This window comes from Enhydra lutris, unplaced genomic scaffold (genome assembly GCF_002288905.1).
Source record: "Enhydra lutris kenyoni isolate GAN:26980312 unplaced genomic scaffold, ASM228890v2 scaffoldscaffold16, whole genome shotgun sequence".
Classification (NCBI taxonomy): Eukaryota; Metazoa; Chordata; class Mammalia; order Carnivora; family Mustelidae; genus Enhydra; species Enhydra lutris.
Window position 1 is genome coordinate 38,447,157 of NW_019154100.1, and position 26,128 is coordinate 38,473,284.

Here is a 26,128-nt window from a genome sequence, read left to right on the forward strand (position 1 = left end):
CCCATATCTGATCATTCCAACAGCTAGATCACCATGAGATCTGTTTCTATTATTTATTGTTTTATTTTTTTTTTTTTTTTGTCTTGGTCCTGGCTTCTGACATGCATGGTGATTTTTTACTGAATGCCAAGTATTGGGCACAAAAAGTTATGGAAACTCTGCATGATGTCTCTTGCTTCTGGCAAAGACAGTTTAAGTAAAGGCAGATCACATTAAAATCAGGATTGAGTTTATCAGAGGCTGCATCTCAATTTTTGTAAGTCATGGTCTATTTCTAGTTCTCCATAACTCCTGGGATATACGTTCAAGGCTCCCAATTAAAAATATGGAGCATTTGAACAAGGTCCTGCCTTATCCTCCTTGAATTCTAGTTTGATTCACTAGGGGTATAAAACTGTCAAAGATTCTACTCAGCATCTCACTATCTTAGCTGCGACTCACAAGGTGCCACAAAGTGACAAATAACCCAAGATAAAAGGTGGCACTGAATAAAGGGTGCACCTCAATGTGGTTCTCTTCACTCTGGCATCTTTGCTCTTTGACAGAGCCACAATGCATGTAGATTGTTTTGTTTTGTTTTGTTTTGTTTTAATGCAGCTTTCTCATGTTTCTCAGTATTGGCCTTAGTTTGAAATAATCTAGTCCATCACAGATGAAAATGGAAATCATATATTGATTGATCTTAGTAGCCTATCTTTATATATGTATCTATATCTTAATGGTTTCAGAAGAATTTAAAACAGGCTGGCCTGTTTTAATAAATATGTATTTAAATAAATATGTATTTAAATAAAAATTAATAAATATGCATTTAAATAAACTATGTAACAGTTTATTATTCTGAGTTATATTTACTTATGTTTGAAACTTAAATTGTCTGCTTCTCCAAAATAATTATTTCTTTGCTACCATTATTATTTAAGCTTACATTCAAAATGCTTCTCCCTAAGAGTTCAATCTGATTACATATAATACGTAATGCTGTCCTGAAGTTTGTTTTTTTTTTTTTTAATAGAAGTTATAGTGTTCTCAGATACTGGATTTTTTCACAGTAAAAATAAAACAGTTACAACATAAGCAACTGTTTACTATAAAACAGTTACAAACATAAGTACCTACTATTTCATAGAATGTTGCCTGTATAACTTTGTTCTTTGACAATTTACCGTTATTGCTCAAAGGATATAAGATTTAGGAAATGAGTTGAGCAAAAGCTATGAATATCTCCTATAGTTGTATTACCATAAAATCTCAATAATTCAAAATTGAAATTTATGATCACTGAAACATTTCCTAGCTCAGAACTGAGGAAATGTTTTGTTGCATAATTAAATGTATAACAACTGTGGAAGCAGTTTATCCTACTCAGAAAAGCAAATTAATATTAAAGACTACCTTAAAGGTACTAACTTGTTGTATGCCTATACAGAGCAGTTACAAAATGAGTTTAATCTGTATCAAATACTAGCAATAAATAATAATAAATATTTATTATTTATTATTAAATAAATATTATTTATTTATAAATATTTATTATTACATAAACTATCTTATTTTTTAAAGTATCATTTGTAAATATACTTAGTAATGACTGCAAACTACAATGGGTAATTGAAAGTGCTAAAAACTAAATGTCTCATCAAAATTAACTGCAAAATGGATTTCACTGTCCACCATTTTCACAGTCAATTAATTTTAGAAGAAGGAGGAGGAGGAGAAGGAAGAGGGGGAGAAGAAGAAAAAGAAAAAGAAAAAAAAAAGATAAGAAATTTTGCTTATGAAGCTTTCTTTAAAAGTCACGGTCTTTGTAACTTTGTGTTCCTCAAACATACAATATTACCTACAAACTAAGAAAAATATTTGGCTATAAACAAAATGACAAATTGGGAATGTACAGATTCAAGAGATAAGCATCCACAATTACCTTCCTCCAGCTCAACAGATAACTGGCTTTTAATACAATTAGAGGTCATGATTCAGTACTGTCATTGCTCTGAGCATTTTGTTCAAAACCTGAATTTGGTTTTTTAGCAGATTAATTTACCTTGGTGGATTAAGGGATCTTTAAAGATTTACAAGCACTCAAGACACAAAGGAACTAGCACCTTTCATTTTTTCCAAAGGCTCAATTGTTTCATCTATTTCCCGGGCTGAAGTCTTTGCTCACATTCACTGCTAGAGAGGCAGCCGTCATAGCGGCTATCTGTCAGAAAATGGCAATCAGTTTAGCATACCACAAACCAGCTGTAGAAATTGTATGCACACTATATGTTCATAATAATGTCTTATCGCTATTAACAGAGAGACTACATTTCATGAACCACTGTATCAGAAATTCATTACAGAAATGGGAATGATATGATAGATGCCGAGATATTAGGGTCCACTTGACTTCTTTGCTGAGAATGAGTTAAGTGTCTTCAACCAAACCACCACAATACATAGAGGCATTAGAGTTTGAAGGTCAAGAATACAGGAGTTGATGAGAGGCACTTCAAAACTTTGCTTTTCCATTTACTAGCTGTATGTCCTTAAGCAACTTGCTTATCCTCTCTATACCTCACTGTTCTCATCTACAACATAGGAATAACAACAGTACCTATAGTTGGGGGTGGTTAGAATAAGGATTAAATAAAAATGAATACAGAACTCTTAACCCAGTGACTGGAAAACAACAGTCAATACATATTAAAAACTGTTGTGGGGGTACCTGGCTGGCTCAGTTGGTTGAATATGTGCCTCTTGATCTCATGGTCATGAATTCAAGCCCCATACTGGACATGGAGTCTACTTAAAAAACAAACAAACAACTGCTGGGGATACCTTTTTTTCTCTCTCTCATAGACTGCATGTCTTTTTTCTTTGTCTTTGGACCTGATCACCCCAATACTACCAATACAAAGTGTTTCACTATCTTGGGAAGTCTGCCTTTGCTTCACAGCAACTACCCCAGTATTGTTCCACCACAGACTTTAGGATCTCACACTAGCTGACCTTAGACACACTCCAGGAAAGCAGCAGTGGCTGATGGGAAAAGGTTTAGACACAGCGATGTCTGTCCAATAGAAACAGTGCGTGTCACATGTTTAATTTTGAATTTTCTAGTAGCCACGTTAAAAAAAAAAAAAACCATTTAAGTTCATTTTAATAAGGTACTTTATCTGACTGCATGTACCCAAAAGATCATTTTAACAAGGGGCAATAACCACTTTAGCTGCTCAACAGTCACATTGCCTGCTATGTCGAACAGGACAGGTTCAGAGTCAAGTGGACCTAGGTTCGCATTCTGGCTCTGCTATTCACTTGCTATTTACTTGCTAAATCTCATTTTCACTGTGTTAAAAATAACCATTTCCAGATACCGTTATGAGAATTAAGTAAAAGTGGCATACACAAAGTTCATAGCACAATGTCTGATATACAGGGGTATTCATAAAATGAGAATTTCCCTACCCTCATCTTCTATTCTAGAACTGAACGTGGGTTCAATGTAGTATCATCTATGAGCCAGCCTTAGTTCCTTCTCTTCCATCTGTACTATAAGCTTTAGCCTTTCCTCTACCTGCACAGCTCTCCCTCCTTGCTTCCTGGCAGCAGTAAACGTGACTGTGTGGACTTTGGGAAGCCATGAGTCTCTTAGTCATGACCCAAGTATGGGGTCCTTAGAAACCAAAATGACTTAGGCGAGAGCATTTCCTTCTCTGTCTCTATCTCATCTGCCTGTGGCTTTACCACTGCTACAGCTTCCCCAGCAAGTGCCATCAACAGCAATGCTTCCCCACTGGAACATACACTGACCTCAAAATTTCTAAAGGTAAAGATTTTTCTACAAAATAACTGGCAGAACCCTTCAAAAGTGTAAAGATCAAAACAGACAAAGAACAAATGAGGAACTATCACAAATTGGAGGAGACTAGAGACATTTTAAAAAATCAAAATGAAATATGAGATCCTAAATGAACATTTGTGGGAAAACTGGTGAAACTCACATAAGATCTGTGAGTTAGTTAATAGTATTTATTGTATCAAGGTCAACTTCCTCATCTCAGTAAGTGTACCATGGTAATGTACAATGTTAATTTAGGGGGGTATAAGATGAATAGTCTTATACCTTATAATAATATAATAATTAATATAAATTAATAATTAAATAATTAAAATAAATAATATATAATATAATAGTCTTATACCTTATCCTGGTCTAAGGGATAACATGGTGACTACAGCTGATAACACTACATTGTTTCATTGAAATTTGCTAAGAAAGTAGAACCTAAATGTTCTCACACACAAAAGGTAATTATGTAAGGTGACAGATGTGTTAACTCAATGGGGTGAATCCTATCATTATACATATATATGTTATATATATATATATATATATAAAATCATCCCACTATGTGCCTTAAATATCACAATTCATTTGTCAATTATACATCAGTAAAGCTGAAAAAAACAACACTGGAGGTTATATGGGAACTTTCTATACTATTTTTATGACCTTTCTTGAGGTCTAATATCATTTCAAACTAAAAAGCTAGAACACTTTAAAGTGTGATTATTTGAAACTATTATGAAGGAAACTCTGTCCCAATGGATTTGTTAATTGACATATCACTGTAAATATGCTACTTATGTTAAGCCTACTGCAGTAAGACCATCACACAAGTTAATGAAAAGTCAATTCCGAGGTATAGAAAATCCACCTTAATCACCACTATTAGTTCACAAATCCACTAAGAGAGTATGATGTCACCTACATACATTCAGTAATACCAAGGACTTGATGACAGCAAGTCATGTTTTATGTGACAAGTAATGTTTTTAAATAAATGTATCTTTTGATTTAACATTATTGAATAACATGCTTAAATATCAGCTCCACTGAGACCAACTTTTCACAGAAAGAAAGTGACAGGATAAGATAAGGAAGAGATGCAAAGAAGCATATTCTAATATGTACCCCCTCAGACCCTCCACCCGTTAGGGAACAGCCTTGCTCAGTAAACTGAACAAAACCCACTGCAATAGAAAAGAAAGTCTGTTCTGCTACAGCATGTGTTTCTGTAACATGAATCGGCTCATAGGGACTAGGGAGAAAGGGTTTCAATGTAAAGCAGAAGCTGCATTAGTTCACATGGAATTTTTTCCCAGATCATTAATGCGTTGCCTCATTAATAATAGCAACTGAAGGCTAAGTACACTAACAGCAATAAGCCAGGAAGGAATCAGTATTATATACTTGATCCTTCTCTTACAAGTGCTTATTGCAAGGTCAACCCTGATCTTTGTTTAAAAAAACTATATATATATATATATATATATATATATATATATATATACACACACACATACAGATTATATATAATTATATATATATGAAGGTAAAACACATATATAATAATATATATTATTTATATTATATTATATATATACGTATATATATATGAAGGAAACACTGAACAATAAGCAGAGGATAAACCTCTGGTATCAGTACATTTTGTACAAAGCTTGTAATCTTCTCACTATTTGTAACTTCTGATGAAAATGTCCCTCTGCCCTTGTATACATAGACAAGCTCAACCCTTCCTTACATTGCCTTCCACCAACTTACCTTCAGCTATGTCGTTTTAAATATATCCTACATATACTGCACTGCTTATTTATAAAAAATTTCATGTCATTTCAATTGTGCTAGCAGTTTTATTGAATTGTTATTGTTTTCATTAGTGCTCTAGTTACAAAGTTGCATTAGCCCTACTACTTTATGAATTTGCAAACTGCAATTCTTCCAGAAATGTATATATAATAATAAAAATGCTGTATTTCCATATACACTGAATATATAAAGCACTCTCCCAAGATTTTTTTAGATATAAATTGTCTTACTACCTTGTTTCCAAAGATTTTATGTGTCAATGAAATGTGTCATATCAATTTATAAACAAAATGAGGAACTATATTTTCTATTTAGCCTTAAATACAAAATGGGTCACTCATTTCTTGAATCACACATCTCTTAAATAGATAGAATGTTCTGATATAATAATGATAATTATCATCTAAGTTAAAACCAGACTGATTCATTTTGTAAGAAAAGCAAATATTCAGTGTTGACATGAATTAAATATATATTCATGAACATTAATCAAACCAACATCAATCTTTTCAAATGAAGCAGTCTATAAAATGTCTAAATATAATAAGGACATTTAGAAAACATTTTTGCTCACAAAACTAAAAAGATATTTTAAATGTGTTTGTATGGTAAAAAAGAATTTAGCAAAAGACTTTTTGTTTCTTTCTCAAAAAAAAAAATCATTGCCTAATGATTATTTGTTGTTAAATAATATAATACCAATCACTAAGCATTCTTTTACATAAATGGTTCCTTCTAGCAACCAGCATTATGAAAGAAATTTGTGTTATTTGCACATGACAGAAATACAACACATAATTAACTCATTAAAAATACAGTTCGACCCAAGGAGTTATAATTTATTATATCAACCCCAATTCAGATATACTATTTTTAAATTAATTTATATAATAAATATCAATTAGTTTAATAATTACATAAGAGAATACTATTCTCTTTTTCACATAATCCATAATATGCTAGCATACTTTTATGGACCCAAGCAACCCTGAATTTCAAGGGGCCTTTTTTTTCCCAATTACCTATTCAAATTTACTTGCTTAGAGATAGTCAGCATGTTTCTCTAGGAAAAAAAAAAAAAAAACTGCACAATTGTCTGCTTATAGTGTGACCTCTTTCACTTGGGTGGGTATCCTTCTCCATCACTGACTAAGTGAGAATGTAACCTTGTCAAACCAAAGGCAAAAGAATAATGAGCACACAACAGGCTAACCCAGCATGGAAAAGGTTGTTAAGGAGGTTGCAAAACAAAGTACTCTGAATGACAAAACAGAACTAGAGTCCAAAGAGTAGGTTTATATTAAAGAAAGCCCTCAATAACAACATGAGAAGCATTTAATCCCCACCCTTGGATGTCTGCCATACAAAACTCCATTCAAATGTAATTATTTTATCAGTTAGTAACCAGATTTAATTAATATGTTTTTGAATTAATCCTGGTAAAACAGGCTTGAAGGAGACCTTAGTGAAACATCTATTTCCACAAAGAGCTAGCCAAAAGTTAAGTATGAACAAGTAGATCATGTTTCATGTTTACCAAACAATTACATTCTCATCCAACAAAAAAAACAAACATTCCAATTAAAGAACCAGAAATATAAACTGGAAGTCTTCACCAAACACCGGGATTTGACTATCGTTAAAACAAATGACAGTAACTGCTGTATTAATTGCTACCCAGATGTACTAACTGCCACCACAGGGAAGCATAGGAAAACATTTTTATAAGTGGTTGAAACCAGAAATCAGGCAAGTTCTGTTAGTCTTCGAAGTGTGAATTTACTTTTAAAACAAACAAATCTCAAACCTAAACCATTTAAGCATGTGCTGGGTCTATGTATTATATCATTGCATCAGTCATGCACACTTTGGCGTTCTTTTTCTCCATTAAGACTGGAATGAAACTCTTGTTCCTGACCAGTTATACTTTAACAGAGAAACAGTGCCACCTTTTGGTCCCAAACAAAAGCCTCCCGTCTACTAATCTTCCAAACTGCCTTATTTCAGTTCAATCACTCAGACACCCATAAAAATGTCACTGAACTTCATGTCGCAATTATCATCTTCTAGAAATATTGTGTACCTACACAAACTAATAAAAATGAAATTAACATTAAGGTTGCTTCTAAGATGCAAAATTTCAAAATAATCCAAACTGATACCAAATACATGTACTTTAGATCACCAATATAATTTCTAACCAACACATCATCAAAGACATTTTACCAAATTCAAGTATGTCAACCAACTGACATATTTTAAATATAAAAGAAAAATCCTTTTTTATAGCATCGTTGCATTTCAAAATTGATTTTTAAAAATATATTAATTTAACATGTATTATTAATTTAGTAATTAGCAATGATATTAACAGCAAATTATCAGTTAAACCAGTTATGAATATCTTTATACACAAATGCAACATGCTTCTGATTACTTACACCAATGACACAATGTCACCACGCTGTACTTCAAAATTCCTCACTTTCCAGTGGTTCAAAAGCACCACATCAGATGATTGGCTCCCCCCAGGATTCAAAGAAGGCTAAAAAATAAGGAGAAAGAGACACATCTATCATTTGTATTTTTCAATCTTCATGGTTCCTTGCACTTCACAGCTTTAGTGCAGTGCAATAAAACATTTCTAATATAGTAGCTTTCAATGAATTGCTGTTCTAAAGTAACTGCCAATGAGTTTTCAAAAAGACTCATCGGTATTCTTCACAGGTGAAAGGGTGGGGGGGGAATACATCACCAATACTTATTTGAAAGGAAAATGTGCTAGATATTCAAATCTTTACAAGCTCCAGTAAAGAGGTATGAAAAGCTTTAAGAAGGATTATTTAAAAAAAAAAAAAAAAAAAAAAAAAGAGGAGGAAGAAGTGAATCATACCTCCCAAAGTAATATTCAGATGGGATCTAATGCCACAGTAGTGCACATCACTGTCCCATTTGGGGAAAAGAAGAAATAATCTCCAATCAACCAGGGAAACAGCCATATGAAAAAGAGAAGGGAACAGAAGAAACAAGGGATGGGACAATTATAGGAGATGTGGGCATTTCCCATGTTGACCTCTCTCTTCTAGAGAGAGCAGGGAGCAAGTGTCCAAGTCCCAGTTTCAACCTAGTAAGTGACCTTCACCTTAGGATTCATAGGAGTCTAGATGTGCCTGAAGACTGATGGGGCAAAAACTGAAACGTGTTTTATGTAAGAATTCATCTGAAGGTCGGGAACCATTAAGGCATAAAAATCTGAGGAACCATGAAGACAACACACCTGTCACTTGGACAGGGGTGCCAAAAAAGCCAGTAAATAACAAGTCTGAAACCTGAAGTGGGAACAGAGAAAATAAAAAGAGAACAGGGAAAACGAGGATAGCTTTCTTGCCATTGACTCTCCAAGGTCTCTGGGCTCACCACAAGGGGAAAGCGCAGTCTCTGTGGTAGTGGGGAAAGGGCCAAACCACAGTGGAGCGCCTCCACCCTCACTGACAGGGGCAGCAAGAGGACACACAGCCACAGCCCAGGGCAGAAGCCCGGAAAACAGTGGATACCACACAACAGCCAGCCTCCGGAGCAGGAGTGATATACGCTCTTTCTCAAAGATTCCTGAAATTATTTGAAGATTTCCATAAAGCCAATGTGAGCAAAGCTGCAAAAATATTGTGTGGGCGCAATTATCGTGATCTTTTTGTGACTCCCCACATTTTCTCATGGCCAAAATATACCGGACATTTCTGAAGATCTCAAATACTCCCACAGCTTCTACCAACTCCTTTACGTGATATGCCTAAGTATCACTATCTTTATTTTTAAATTCTGGGCTACTCATTTAATTTGACTATCTCATGTAAAATTCAACACAATTAAATGGAAATTGTCATTCTTTCTTACCAAGAAAGCTTTTCTTTCTTATTTTCTTACATCTTAGTTACCATTTTCCCAGTCAACCAGCTTAAAATCTTGGTTATCTTTTTACTTCATATGGAACCAATCACCAAACTAAGGAGTTTTATTGTTTTCTTCATGAAGTCTTTCACTTATGGTCCATCTTTCCTCTTCCCTCTCCCATTAACATAATTGAAGCACCAAGTGTCATATAACTCACCATGTATCTACACTAATCATTTTCACCTCCAACTCAGAAAGGAATGATTCCATTTCTTTCTAGCTATATGATTTTGAGCTAGTTGATTTTATTATGCTTCAATTTCCTTACTAGTAAAGTGGTGATAATTAGTAACTTAGCTAATTAGTAATAATACACAATAATAGCCAGTACTGACCAAGTGCTCAACTGTTCTTTTAATGATAACCAGACATAGTGAGTGCTTACCATGTGCAAGGCACTGTTCTAAGAGTTTTACAAATATTAACTTACTTGGTGAGATCATTCACTTCAAGGGCATAGAACAGTTCTTGACCCACAGATAAGCTCTCAGTAATCTCTATTATTGGTAATATTTATTAAACAATTTTAATGATAGGTAGTTTTGTGTCCTTTCTCAGGTTCTTCTGGCTCCATAATAAAGAACAGAGCTGATACAGTAGGATGAATCCAAGGGGCTTTTTTGGGCCATGTGCTAGGGAGTGGAGCTTTTGCCATCACACAGTAGGGTTAGATTAAAAATTCAGCCTCCATGGGGGTTCATTCTCTCTCATTCCTATTCTCTATCTCCCTCTCTGTCTTTGAGTTCACTATCTTGCAAGTCTTTTTCCCTTATTTCCTTCTATTTCTCCCCCTATACAACTGATGTAATAAAGGTGGCCTAGAGAGAGGCCATCTGAACCATAAAGAGAAAAATCTCCTTCTCATTATAATTTCACTGGGTTTGTTTCTTTTCCTCGCCATCAGATTAATGAAGAACAAAGTGATTTAGTAATCTGACTGCTCTTCCTCAGTCTCTTTTATTGCTGTTTTTCAAAAGTTTGTGACTATCACTCATAATGAGAAATGCATTTAACACACATGGACAAACACACAATTCTGAACAAAATTTCACAAGACAATAATTACCTTTATGACATGTACCCTGATATTTTCTATTCACTCTTAATCTGTTTTGAAAATTCTGTCTATAACCAACCATATTAAGTTCACATCCACTGTCTTGATTTTGCAACTGACTAGTAAGTTGCAATCCACAGTGCTAAAATCACAGCTTTAGACAATTCTTCTTCAACCATTATCCTATGACTATTGCATTTTTCCAGAATTCCACTTTTAGTTCATTCATTAGGGTTTCTAAATTCTTCCCCTGACAATCTCATCAACATTCTCAGTTGCAAATACCATCCACATACCAATGACGTCTAAATGTGTAGTCCCCAAATCACTTTCTTCTCTATCCTCAATCTACAGCACTTCACACTATAGCATGTGCAGACTGTAATGTAATTTTTGTTTACCTGTCTGTCTCTACAACTAAGCAAGAAGCACTTTTATCCATCATGGTAACCCATAGTTATTTTATACTCCCAACACCAACTACTTCTCTTAGAGCTCAGAGCTCTAAGTGGTTGCTGGATATCTCATCTGGTTAAGTCATTCCCCTACCTTAAATCCTTCACTAACTTCCTAATACTACCAATATGATGAGTTTCAAGATCAAAATCAAGACATACATGATCTGCAGGACCCTATCATTCCCCATTTACATAGTTCCTACCTGTTAAATTCAACCATAAGTAGCTTATTCACTGACACTTCCAAGCTATCATATAAGCAAATATTTCTGCCTGAAATGTTCCCTTTTTCCACTTTCTGTCATCTTGTTAACTCACACAGCGAAACAACATTTGGTCTCATGAGGCAATTTCACGGGAATTCTTTCCTAACCCTCATTTCTCCTTCTCCCTATTCCCAGCTTCAATGTCCATTACATAATCAAAACTCTCAAGTTCCCCATCACCAACCTGTGATCATTTCTATCACACATTTAAATATGCATTCTAATTATTGCCTTGTCTCTCTTTCCAAGATCCTGTAAACCTTTTGAGAATATGTTGTTTTTTATGTCTGTGTACTTGACATCTGGGCACATAGGGTGATTAATAATTTTCAGTAGAAAGGATGAGAAATATCAATTATTGAAATCCCCCCAAACTTCCCAAATTAACATGCCCAGAAGAAAGATCATATTCCACTCTGGCTCCCAATTAAATTTCTGTATTCCCCTCCTTAGTTAACAGTATACCATTCACCCTGCTCCACAAACTAAAATACTCCTGAGTTAGCTTCACTTTCTTGCTCTCCCTTTGGTCTCTCATCATCTGACTGTTCCTCTGCCCAGAATACCTTTCTCCTACTTGGAAAAGTCTACTTATCTCTCAAAGCACACCTTGGATGATGACTTCTGTATGAAGCCTTAAATAAACAAACAAAAAAATACCTGCAGTTCCCTTATAGAAATTGGGAAATTATGTCCTGGTGCTCCAAGCCAGAGGACAAAGAATCCCCATAGACTCAAATCTTGACACTTGGATCCATCTTTTCCTTATAGGATCACTTGTCAACCAGCCTTTTTTTTTTTAAAGATTTTATTTATTTATTTGTCAGAGAGAGAGAGAACGAGAGTGAGCACAGGCAGATAGAGTGGCAGGCAGAGGCAGAGGGAGAAGCAGGCTCCCTGCTGAGCAAGGAGCCCGATGTGGGACTTGATCCCAGGACTCTGGGATCATGACCTGAGCCGAAGGCAGCCGCTTAACCAACTGAGCCACCCAGGCGTCCCTCAACCAGCTTTTCTAACTCCAATTGTTAGAATCAAAAGGTAATGAGTTGTAAACAAAACATCTATGTAGGGAAAAAATCCCAGAAGGAAGCATGTCTAATTTTAAACAGTAAAATATTAGAATCATCAGTCAACACCTGGAAGACCTTGTTTGATTTTATAAAGGAAACAATACAGTTTTCTTTTACCTTTCCTCTCCTCTACAAGGTTACATTTAATCACTCCCCCATCTGTGCTCCCTTTGCTATTGAGGTTGACTTCAATGATACTTGTTAAAACCTCGTTATAGGTACCTGCCTACATACATGACTCCCTCATTCAACTGTAAGCTTTTCACTTGCAGAAATCATGTCTTACCCATGTTTGTGTGCCCAGAAGAAGAGCTGAAGATAGTATTTCTGTATTTAAAAGTTTAAAATATTAAAGGTTTTAAAAGCATTTTTTAAATAAGATGGTTCCTAGGCAATGTACATTATCTAAACGATGCATACATTTCTTTTCATAAAAACATATTCTAGGTAAGTCTAGTAAGAAATCTTTTGTGCTGCATCAAGTTAGGTAATTTAAACACTAGCAATAAAGTTGAGGAGTGCTTTATTATTACGCATAATGAAATAATGCTAGCGTAGAATTCATTATGTGAAATAGAATAAAACAGAATAAAATTTTCACAACAGAATAAAATTTTTTCTTCACTGTTCATTTATGAATAATACTTATCATACAGAAAAATTTTCTTCAATTGGGAAACTGTTCTATGGGACTATAACAACCATAGTTCTTTGTACCTCAATTTAAAAACTTATTAAAAAGAAAAAGCACTTAAGTTCCTAAGTTTCCTAAAACAACTTTTGAGAAGAAAAATAATGTACTAACTTCAAAATGAAAAATTTATATGAAAATCTCATTCAAATAATGCTATTTCAGAAAAATTAGTAAGTCATGTTATTACTTAGAAATTTTACACCTCACTTTTCCTTGTGGGAATGGCAGTTTATGCTTCAAACAGAGCAAGTAATCTTTTCAAATCAAAGAAGTTACACACATGAAATCTAAATTAAAAGTCATAAACTTTCGGAGACTAATGTAACCAGAGTCTGTATTTTCTTGCCATATTGTTAATACCTTAAATCCCAGATTTTCCAAGACAACATCAAAATTATAACCAACTTAAGATAATCAACTTTGGAAGTAAGAAACCTCAGAGAATGGGGCACCTGCATGGCTCAGTTAGGTAAGTCATTGCCTTCGGCCCAGGACATGATCCTGGAGCCCTGGGATCGAATCCCTCATTGGGTTCCCTGCTCATCAGGGAGTGTGCTTCTCCCTCTGACCCTCATCCCTCTCATGTTCTCTCTCACTCTCTCAAATAAATAAATAAAATCTTAAGAAAGAAAGAAAGAAACCTCAGAGAATATTTAATCTAGGAGTTTCCACCTCCATTTCAAAAATGTGTGACTATGATATATGTTCCTCCTGGGAGTCAAGGAGATTCTGAGTTGTAAGGAGAAAAACACTGATAATCATTGGGATTACAAACCCCACAGCTGTTCTGCCCACCCTTCCTTCAGTGACTGGCATCTTCAAGTGCAATCTATTCATGGGCTCCCACCATGCAGCAGTAAGGTTAAAAATCAACAACTTACCCAAAACCAGACAAAGACCCCACCAAAAAGGAGAATTGCAGACCAATATCCCTGATGAACACAGATGCAAAAATTCTCACCAAGATACTAGCCAATAGGATCCAACAGTACATTAAAAAGGATTATTCACCACGACCTAGTGGGATTTATTCCTGGGCTGCAAGGGTGGTTCAATATCTGCAAATCAATCAGTGCGGTACACTACATTAATAAAAGAGAGGACAAGAACAATGTGATACTCTCAAAAAAGGCAAAAAAAAAATCATTTGACAAAGTATAGCATCCTTTCTTGATTAAAACTCTTCACAGGGCAGGGGTAGAGGGAATATAACTCATAGAACCATCTACAAAGAGCCCACAGCAAATATCATTCTCAAGATCAGTAACACAGCAGTGATGTCCACTACTACCACTGTTGTTCAACATAATACTAGAAGTCCTAGCCTCAGCAATCAGAAAGAAAGGGAGAAAGGAAGAAAGAAAGAAAGAAAGTGCATCCAAAAAAGCAAAGAAGTCACACTCTCACTCTTTGCAAATGCCCTGACACTCTCTACACAAAACCCAAAAGTTCTCCACCCCAAAATTGCTAGAACTCATACAGGAATTCAGCAAAGTGGCAGGATATAAAATCAATACACAGAAATCAGTTGCATTTTGATACAGTAACAATGAGACAGAAGAAAGAGAAATTAAGGAGTCAATCCCATTTACAATTGCACCAAAAACCATAAGATACCTAGGAATAAACCTAACCAAAGAGGCAAAGGATCTGTACTCAGAAAACCACAAAATACTCATGAAAGAAATTGAGGAAGACACAAAGAAATGGAAAAACTTTCCACGTTCATGGATTGGAAGAACAAATATTGTGAACATGTCTATGCTACCTAGAGCAATCTACACATTCAATGCAATCCCTATCAAAATACCATCCACTTTTTTCACCAAATTGAAACAAATAATCCAAAAATTGTATGGAACCAGAAAAGACCCCAAATAGCTAAAGGAATGTTGAAGAAGAAAACCAAACCTGGTGGCATCACAATTCCAAACTTCAGCTCTATTACAAAGCTATAATCATCAAGACAGTATGGTACTAGCACAAAAACAGCCACATAGATCAATGGAACAGAATAGAGAACCCAAAAATGGACCCTCAACTCTTTGATCAACTGATCTTCAACAAAGCAGGAAAGAATGTACAATGGATAAAAGACAATCTCTTCAACAAATGATGTTGGGAAAATTGGACAGCCACATGCAGAATGAAACTGGACCACTTTCCTATACCATACATTAAAATAGGCTCAAAATGGATGAAAGACCTAGATGTGAGAGGAGAATCCATCAAAATCCTTGAGGAGAACACAGGCAGCAACGTTTGTGACCTTGGCTGCAGCAATTTCTGACTAGACACATCCCAAAGGCAAGGGAAACACAGGCAAAAATGAACTATTGGGACTTCATCAAGATCAAAAGCTTTTGCACAGCAAAGGAAACAGTCAACAAAATTGAAAGACAACTGACAGAATGTCAGAATATATTTGTAAATGACATATCAGATAAAGGGCTGGTATCCATAATCTATAAAGAATTACCAAATTCAATACCCAAAGAACAAATAATCCAATCAAGAAACAGGCAGAAGACAAAGACAGACATTTCTCCGAAAAAGACAAATGACCAACAGACACATGAAAAAATGCTCATCATCACTCAGCATCAGGGAAATACAAATCAAAACCACAATGAGATACCACCTCATACTGGTCAGAATGGCTAAAATTAACAAGTCAGGAAATGATAGATGTTGGCAAGGATGTGAAGAAAGGGGAACTCTCTTGCATTTTTGGTGGGAATGCAAGCTGGTGAACCCACTCTGGAAAACAGTATGGATGTCCCTCAAGAACTTGAAAATAGAGGTACTTTATCACCCAGCAATTACACTACTGGGTATTTACTCCAAAGATATAAATGTAGTAATCCAAAAGAGGACCTGCACCCCAATATTTATAGCAGTAATGTCCACAATAGCCAAATTATGGAAAGAGCTCAGATATCCGTCTACAGATGATAAAGAAGATGTGGGATAAGTGTGTATGTATGTATGTGTGTGTGTGTGTGTGTGTGTGTGTGTATGAATACTACTCAGCCATCAAAAAAATGAAATCTTGCCATTTGCAATGATGTAGATAGAACTAGAGGGTATTATGCTAAGCTAAATAAGTCAATCAGAGAAAGACAATTATCATATGATCTCACTAGCATGTGAAATTTAGGAAACAAAACAGAGGATCATAGGGGAAGGGAGGGAAAAATAAAACAAGACAAAATCAGAGAGAGAGAGACAAGCCATAAGAGACTCTTAATCATGGAACTAAACTGAGGGTTGCTGGAGGGGAGAGGAGTTGAGGGATGGAGTAGCTGGGTAATGGACATTAAAGAGGGCACATGATGTCATGAGCACTGGGTGTTATACAAGACTGATGAATCACTGAACTCTACCTCTGAAACTAATAATATACTACATGCTAACTAATCAAATTTAAATTTTAAAAAAATCAACAACTTAGAGAAATCTTTTGGATAAACCTTGCTCCAAAGACAGAGAACTACATTACATCTTGGCACCATTTTCTTACTAGCCAGATTACCTTAAACAGATCATGTAACCTCTCTAAGCCTCATTTCCACGTCACAGAGCCATCATGAGAAATAAAGACAGGGTCCACAAAGGGTTAACCCAGTGCATGATAGAGAGTAAACAGTCAACAAATTAATGTGATAAAGAGGATGCTAGCAACAACAGGACAAAAGGAAGCAAACAAGCACAGTATTCTTTCTGTCAGATTCAAGATAAGAATAAGCTTCTACATATGGCTCTGAATGTTTTTTCTTTTAAATACTACACTGGAAGTCTTCTGGCTGAAAATTCTACCACTTATTTCTAAATGCTTGGTGGATTGTTTCTCCATTTCTTTTAAGAAGGTAAAGTCAACATACTTTTTTTTAAGAGAAGGAGAGAGAGATGGGGGGAAGGCAGAGGGAGAGGGAGAAAGAGAATCTTAAGCAGGCTCCATGCCCAGTGTGCAAACTGACCAGGAGCTCGATCTCACAACACTGAGATCACAACCTGAGGTGAAACTGAACAGCCAAATTGAAGCCTAACCAACTGAGTCACCCAAGCACCCTAAGTCATTATACTTTTATTTTGGATCTCAATTATTCTGCTTTTAGGAATTAAACTTCCCAAAATTTAATGTGCACAACTAGTTAAAAATATTTTCTATAAAAACCTTATATCCATTATGTCTTAAATTACCATTTTTAACATACACACATACACACGCATATATAAAAAGATATTCATCAAAAATCCAAGTCATTAGCTCTGACTGACGAGATTATGGTTTCCTTTTTTTCCCCTTTTTCGGGGTGGGGGGAGGGCAGTTGGGTGATTCTTGTAACATTAAAAAGGTTATGGTATGATTTCCTCTGCCCTAAGTATTATATCAGTCATGCTAAGAAAGACAACATAAGTCAGCAGATTTTAGCAGATGTTAATAAATTATGCTAAGCCTAGAAATAGCAGATTTCAAACCTACTTTTGGAACAAGTACAACACAGCAGTTGGCTTTAATGCTATCTCTGATCAAAGACTATGCTGAAGGATTTTTATTCCCCCTACAAACAAATATTATTGTCAAGGTATCCTAAATTCTCAGCTTGTGTCTAAGTTCAAACCAAATGACAGTTTGGGGAATTTATATCTTGGTTTAGAAAAATAAAACTCCCCTACAGAACTGAAGAGAGACATGATGGATTTCTTACCTTGTAAAATTTAGCCACAGCCATCAATCAGTAAATGATATTATTCTGATTTTGATTTTTTCTATAAATTTTTATTAATGTTTCTGTATATTCATTTTTTAATTTAAAAAAAAGTTCCCAACCTGTAATTCACTGCCTACCACCTACCAACAAAGCCTGGTTTTAACCTCACTTCTCTGGGCGCAGTGCTTTCAACCCCTTCAGGCCTATAAAGAGCACCACCCACACTGGCAATATACAATCTAAAAATGTTTGAAAATTACATATGGTACTTTTCAAAGGGATGGTCCCCGGTTACAACCAGGAGGAACCAGCAGTAGCTCTCAGATTTCTTTTGAAGAACCATTATTAGAGAAATCAGGATTGTCTTTTTTTTTTTAACTGCAGCACTGGCCAAGAAGCATGAAATACAATTAAAATAAATGTATATTCTGATAATAGATTATTCTTACTATGAGAAGCCACACTTTTGAAAGAATGTAGATAAAATGGTCTAAAGTGTCATCTTCCTTCCTATTTTTTTTTTAAAGATTTTACTTATTTATTTATTTGAAAGAGAGAGAGAGAAAGAGAGCATGGTCGGGAGGGGCAGAGGGAGAAGAAGAAACAGACTCCCCGCTGAGCAGGGAGTCTGACTCGAGGGTTTCAATCCCAGGACCCTGGGATTATGACCTGAGCAGAAGGCAGATGCTTAACCGACTGAACCACCCAGGTGCCCCCTTCCCTTGTTATTGAGGCTTCTAGAGTTCTTGGATTTGCCTAAGTATACAAAATAAAATGAATAATAACTGTGCCCAAGTCCGCATGAAGATTTAAGTTAGAAATGGACCATTCCTTTCAGGTAAAGGATACTTATTATCCCTACCCTTTAATACTTGACCCCCTTCAGTGACCAACCATCTAATTCAAAAATTACTCAAACTTTTACCCATAGGTCCCTTAATATGGCAAGGGTATTAAAACCTAGAGTCACACACTCATTACGCTTGAGGGCTAAAAGAAGAAATTCAAATCCCAAGGCATCTCAGGAAGTTTAGACTTATTAAGCTGTAGTTACATCTGACACTTTATTAATAAGTACAGAAAAATGGGTTCTTCATGCCTGCTCCAGCTTCCAGACACTCCCCCACAGGAGTGTCTGGCAATATCATGAAGTCCCCACTAGAAAGCCCCCCCTTACAGGGTCACTTGAGAGCTCTGCTCTAGACCAGGCACAACACCTTGTCCAAACCATCCTGGCAGCCTCTTTCTGCACATGTGTAGACTCAAGACAGGCCCCACAGAAGCAGGACAAGAGATACATTCTTCACATGTCCAACTTAAACAACAACAGGAAAGGAAAAAGGATGCGTTTGGTAAGGATGTGAAGCTACTAAAAAAAAATTCATTCATGTTTTCTTTCATGTGTTCATTCCTTCGTCGCTGAAAAACTACTGAATTCCAACTCCGACCAGCACTGTGCTAGGCAATGGGATTTTTCACCCTTGCAAATCCAGATATGGGCCTAATCACATTTTATTCAGAGATCTGAGAGCCTTTTTTAAAAAATAACTTTGTTTTAATCTTATCCTCTTTTTTTTTAATGATTTTATTTATTTATTTGAAAGAGAGAGGGAGCATGAGAGGAGAGAGGTCAGTGGGAGAAGCAGACTCCCCGCCAAGCAGGGAGCCCGATGTGGGACTTGATCCCAGGACTCCAGGATCATGACCCGAGCCGAAGGCTGTCACCCAACCAACTGAGCCACCCAGGCGCCCCTCTCATTCTCTTTTTTATACATGTCCAGTTCTTCAAGCAAGCATTCCCCACTTAGGGTATTTTCTTACCCCTTTTGACATTTCTGCATGAATCATACTCACATAAAATAACTTGTATTTCTGTAGATACTTTATTTTTTCTTTAAAAAGCAGGTCTTTAAAGCTATATTAAAACAATGTTAAAGTGGACATACACTATATTAGTTTAATTTGGAAGTGTAGTGGGTTGCTAATTTTTTATTCTCCTAAACTTTTGATTTTTTCTATGCACATAGAGTGACACATCACAATTTTATGGGAATTCTCATATATTATTTGTACAAATAAAAATCTTTACAAACTATCTACAAGGTAATTTGCCAAAACACATCTAAAGTCTTTAAAGTGGTCTTATCGTTAGACGTGGAAATGTTACATTTGGTTAAACAATATGGTACAGGGATACTAAAAGCCATTAAAAATCACACTACAGAAAAATATTTAAGGGAGCGGGGTGCCTGGGTGGCTCAGTTAGTTAAGCCACTGCCTTCAGCTCAGGTCCTGATCCCAGGGTGCTGGGATCGAGCCCTCAGGCTCCTTGCTCAGTGGGGAACCTGCTTCTCCCTCTCTCCCCTGCTATTCTGCTCTCTCTCTCTCTCTCGCAAGTAAAAATAAATAAAATCTTTAAAAAAAATTTTAAGATATTTGGATATGTTTGGCAAAATAAATTAGGTGAAAATGTAATATATTTAAAAAGAAATATAGAGAAAGAAGGGAGACAGGGTGGGGAGGGGGAAGGAAAACAGTACAGAAAAAGATAAGAAGAATTTATAATGGTTGAGAAATGCAAATTTTGAAGTCAAAAGCTTGGGCTTATATCTGTTTAATTTTTAACAAATTAATCTTTTTGTTCCTGTTTCTTCATCTGTAAAATGGATAATAGTACCTTCATCACAGGTCTGTGGGAGATACTAAATTTACTATTATATTTACAGTGAATACTACATTCTAACGTCCAAAATACAGCAATCATTCAATATTTTCCAACTACTATTATTATAGAATAACATCTTAAAATTAACTTATTCTGTAAGGTAGTATAGATTATTTTCTTTTTGCATATTTTTCTATATTTTCCAAGTTTTCTTCAATCAATATGCAATGCCTTAGAGTAAGAACTAATTTTTTAAAGAGAAAAACCATCTGATTTTTACATCTTTTTATTACAATGATTTATGAAGTATGTTTTCTTCCTTAACAACTTCTTCAGTGTTTAAGCATCTCCTTAGTTCAGATCTCTGTAACTAGACAGCAAACTTTCTGGCTCAATGCAATAGTCCAATAACTATTAAACACTACCATTAAATATATGTATAGTGTTTCCTTGCTAATAAAACAGATATTGACATAGCTTTTCAAATTAATAGTTCTAATTAATCATGATAAGAAATAGGTCATGTATAATTAATGAGATATAAAATTTATATGAACATCTCTACATATTATCAACAAGACAGGTTATTATATGCAGTATAAACCAGCTATATGGATACATCCATACATTGGCACCAAGATACACCTACAGACCGACAAATCTGTAACTGCCTCATAAAACTGAATGAAGCTTTCTTAGTCCCTGATAGCTCTAGAATCTCTCTAATGGGTCCCAGGTACCAGGGCATACCAATCTATTTACTTTACTTGTACAGTATCTGTGAACAAATCTGTGAACGAAAAGATGAGACCGTGGTTTTAGATCCTTCGTTCCTTGTTACTACTCGATGTGGCATCCTATAGGGAGAAAAAAAAATTCTAGCAGTAGAAAAGTATATCAGTAGAAATTCAAGACCCCTGAATTACATGAATCAAAGCAATCAGAATTAACAAGCTCAACTGTGTAGGAAACAAACAGCATGTTAAAAGGAATTTTTAAAAAAAGCACTGAGACAGATAAAAGAGACTGAAGTCCTTATATTGCTTCTTTATTGCTACAAAATAAACATTACAAAACCTAATACAAAACTGTGTATTTGCTCTTGATTCTGCAATTTAAGCTCTGCTTAGCTAGGTGGAAGTCCGTTAGACTGACCTGATACCACTCAGGCAGCTACGACCATGGAGATACTAGTGGTCCCAGAGGACAAGTTCCACCGTGCAAGCAAACCCACAACAGTACCATGAAACATGGTCACCACTATTCCAGTCTCCAAGAACAGTTTCCTCACCACCTTTCCAGCTTCTAGGAAGAGCTGTATGCCATTTGTCCAACTTTGGTCAACAATCCCCTACTATTTTTCTAGGCCTCTGCGGCCATCCAGTCCCCAAACCAATGCCATCTATTCTAGAATTTTGTTTTGGCAGCACCTCACTAATTTGGGTTATCTGTTGTTTCCTAACAAACCACTCCAAAACTATGAGCCTAAAAAGAAAAACCATTTATTTTTTCATAATCCTGCAATATAGGTTTCACTCAGAGGGGCAGATCCTCTTCCGACCTCTCTTTCCTGAGGCCATTCATGTGGCTGCAATCATCTGTGACTCAAAAAGGGCTGGAAAAGGCAAGATGGCCCTACTTACACATCAAGCACTTAAGAGGAACTCCTTGGCCAGGATGTTTCACTTATCCTCCAGTGTCCCCTCTAGCAGGACTGCCTGAGTTTCTTGCATGTTCCCCATTCACAAGCACTGACGAAGTTCCTACTCAAGTAATATTTGTTGATGAGCAATTGGCTAAAGCAAGTCATATGGCCAGATTCAATGTGGGAGGAAATGTGATTCATTGAGGAGCCATTACTGTAAAAATCTACACATTTCCCATGCTAAGTCAATAGGCCATTCTCTCAGATGACACTCTATGCTTCTTTTTGGTCATTTTAAAAACTACAGATGGGATGCCCAGGTAGCTCAGTCAATTAAGCGCCTGCCTTCAGCTCAGGTCATGATCTCAGAAGGTCCTGGAATTGAGCCTCCCATCAGGCTCCCTGCTCAGTGATGCGTCCCCTTCTCCCTCTTCTTCTGACCCCCCCCCACCTCCACTCATGCTCTCTCTCTCTTTTTCAAATAAATAAAGTATTTTTAAAAATAAAAACAAATAAAAACTACAAAAGTGAAAGATTGTTTATATTGTAAAAAAAAAAAAGGAAAGAAAGAAGATTAGCTGGCAAATAAAAAACTAAACAAAAAATTAAAAGATAAACATACTAAGCTATAAAGTATAGAACACACATTTAAAAGCTAAAAAAATAAAGTAACAAGATAATACAAAATTAAAACTAGAAAGAAGAAATAAAAACAAAGATTACAACTAGTAAGAAAAATCAAAAATGAAAATTATACACTGATGTAACCATTGATACAAGGGATTAGAAGAAATAAAATTAGCTAAAATTAGTATAAAAGATGAATGATTTAACAGAGAAATGTATGGAGAATAGAAAATTTTTTCTATTTTCTTTCTTTCTATTTTCTTATTATTTTATTTATTTACTTGAGAGAGAAAGAAAACATGTGCAAGACAGAGAGCATGAGCTAGAGGGAGGGGGAGAAGCAGACTCCCTGCTGAGCAGGGAGCCCAATGTGGGGCTCTATCCCAGGATCCTGGAATCACGACTTGAGCTGAAGGCAGATGCCTAACCGAATGACCCACCTAGGCAACACAAGAAAAATACACTTTTAAAAGTACTAAAATTTAGAATTCAAAAGCTTAGCAAACCAAGACAACCAGGAGTTTGGAAGCAAAAACAGTTCCCACGTCTGGGAAATGCCCCAACAACTTGCCCTACCCAAGAGTTGGGGGCTCTCTACAACAAAAGGTTTCTCAAACATATTTTTTTTATTAAAGCATAATTGAGACATAACATTATGTTAGTTTCAAATGTACAATACAGTGATTCGATACTTGTATACATTGCAAAATGACTCACCCCAGTAAGTCTTATTACCATCCACCACCATACAGAGTTAAGATTTTTTTTTTTCAAACTTGAGTATTTACAGAGCTTGTCACAACAGAGATTCCAAGGTCCTAGCAATAATTCCATTTTCATAGCACTGGGACAGGGCTCAGGAACCTTTATGAATAAGGCACCCCAGGTGGTACTAATAAAAACCTAAGGATGACACTAACTGTCAAAGGGCTTTCTCAGACCATGGGCCTCCTTATCCTTTGCATTGCACTTATTGCTTGAAGCCCTTAGGACAAGCCTACATTTAAAACTTCAGACTCAAAAGCTAACATCCTCCATTCCCTTAGCTATAGCTCAATTTGAGCTGCTTCACCCTTTCAAGCCTCCCTCCAGCAATAAAGCAGCATTTTTCAAATTACAGGTCATGACCAATGAGTGAGTCATAGAATCAATTTAATGGGATGCAACCAGAATAGAAAATATCAGAGGGCACCACACATAATGACGGTAATTACAATTTTAGTATTGTTACATGAAACTTCTGTTTCAGTTGTGTGTATATATGTACAGTGAAAAACTATATTACTTAATGAGTCATAAGTAAAAAGGTTTGAAAACCTCTGCCATAAAGAATATGATGGATTCATCAAGAAACTAAAAAGTTTTCAGGTGAAGAGTGCAGAAACACCCTCAAAGTCAAAGAAAAAAATTTTAATGATGATAATTTCATTTCATCATATTTCTGTAGGGTTTAATTATTCAGGCACTTCAATGCTTCAAAGAACAAATTTAATATGCATTTATTCAACATTACTCTGAAAGGGTAGGTGAGAGGAATATGGTCCTTTTCTTTTAGAAGCTTACAAAGTAGAGTTAGCATTAACCCGTGAAATAAATAGAAGACTAGAGAACAATACAAAACATTTACAATCATGAGTTAAATGTGCAGTGCTGTCAGATTTCAAGTAAGTGAATGATGGAATTAGGGAAGGTTTCATGAAGAAGGTAGGGCTTGAGTTTAGCCTTAAAGGGAGCACATGATAAGAAAAAGCAGAAAGGAAAAGGTATAGTAATAAGTCTTGTTACATAGCCAAACAAGGTGAACGGCCTATAAAAAGAATCTCAAACACTTGGTGTATAACTTCTCGTACAACTAAAATACCCCAAACATAAGACAAAGAACAAATGGAGGATGACTCTAAAAGGTAGCAAGAAGACTGAAGGCTAGGGACATAAAGACTTGAGGAATGACATGGTGGCAAGTTCCCTGGGTTTTCTTTTTGCTTCTCATGTACTCTAGATAACACACTGGAGAAGCCTGCAACCAGGAGTCACCAACAGGCAGAACAAAAAAGCTTGAAGAAAAGCCTACTTTCAGGGCACCTGGGTGGCTCAGTCGGTTAGGGGTCTGCCTTCGGCTTGGGTCATGATCCCAGGGTCCTGGGATCGAGCCCTGCATCGGGCTCCCTGCTCAGCGGGGTGTCTGCTTCTCTCTTTCCCACTACCCCTGCTTGTGTTCCCTCTCTCACTGTCTCTCTCTATCTGACAAATAAATAAACAAAAAAAATCTTTAAAAAAAAAAAAAAAGAAAGAAAGAAAGAAAGAAAATCCTACTTTCCAGCCATAGGGCCAGGAAAAGGACGCCCAAGTGGAACAGAAAACACTTCTTATAAGACCCATCCTAATCCAGCCAAACACTGAAGGAAACTCTGCCCCAACACCAGAGTGTTAGTGGGTGGAACAGGGAACTGGGGCTCCAGCCACAGGCAGCAACAGTGAGACTGGGTACTTTCCCTTCACTTCCCCCAGTCCTGGAACAAGAGATAGAATGAAAATGCAGGCCATGTTAGTCAGCAAACACACTACCAGCTACCCCAGGATTAGTTTGGCAATTTCTTAAAAATGAAACATATATGTACCATACGACTTAGCAATTCCACTCCTAGCAGCATTATTCACAATAATGAAAATGTGGAAACAACTTAAAGGTTCATCATCTGGCAAGCAGAAACAAAATGGAAGAAAAAAATCCATACAATGGAATTCTTTTTGGTAATTAAAAAAAAAAACTATCGATATATGGTACAATGTGGATAGACCTCAAAACACACTATGGTAAGTCGAAGAAGCAAGACACAAAAGACCACATATTGAATGGTTCTAGTTGCAGATAATGCCCAGAAAAAGCATAAGTTAAAGTAAGAATTAACTTCAAATAGACAAGAGAGATCATTTTGGGGGGTTGGAAATGTTCTAAAAGATGATTCTATAACTCCATAAATTTATTAAAAATTACTAAATCATTCACCATGGATTAAATTCAGCAGTATAGAGTTAGCCCACCATAAAACTATTTTTTTAAAAACTAGACAGATGGGGTGTCTGGGTGGCTCAGTGGGTTAAGCCTCTGCCTTCGGCTCAGATCATGATCTCAGGGTCCTGGGATTGAGCCTCGCATCGGGCTCTCTGCTCAGCAGGGAGCCTGCTTCCCCCCTCTCTCTGCCTGCCTCTCTGCCTACTGGTGATCTCTGTCAAATAAATAAACAAAATATTTTTTAAAAATAATAAAAACCAGACAGAACAGTATAATAAACTACCATGTTACCCATCATCTAAGGTCCA

At 36.0% G+C, this 26,128-nt stretch overlaps 1 protein-coding gene across 2 annotated transcripts in view; it reads right to left on the minus strand.

The window, feature by feature from the left end:
* The window catches only part of LOC111147359 (inner mitochondrial membrane peptidase subunit 2), an 861,050-nt gene that overhangs the window by 781,801 nt on the left and 53,121 nt on the right, over nucleotides 1-26,128 (minus strand). For both annotated transcript variants that reach the window (XM_022503359.1, XM_022503360.1), the window contains exon 4: nucleotides 8,101-8,204. In XM_022503359.1, the coding sequence (XP_022359067.1) occupies nucleotides 8,101-8,204 (104 nt within the window). The remainder of the gene's footprint in view (nucleotides 1-8,100; nucleotides 8,205-26,128) is intronic.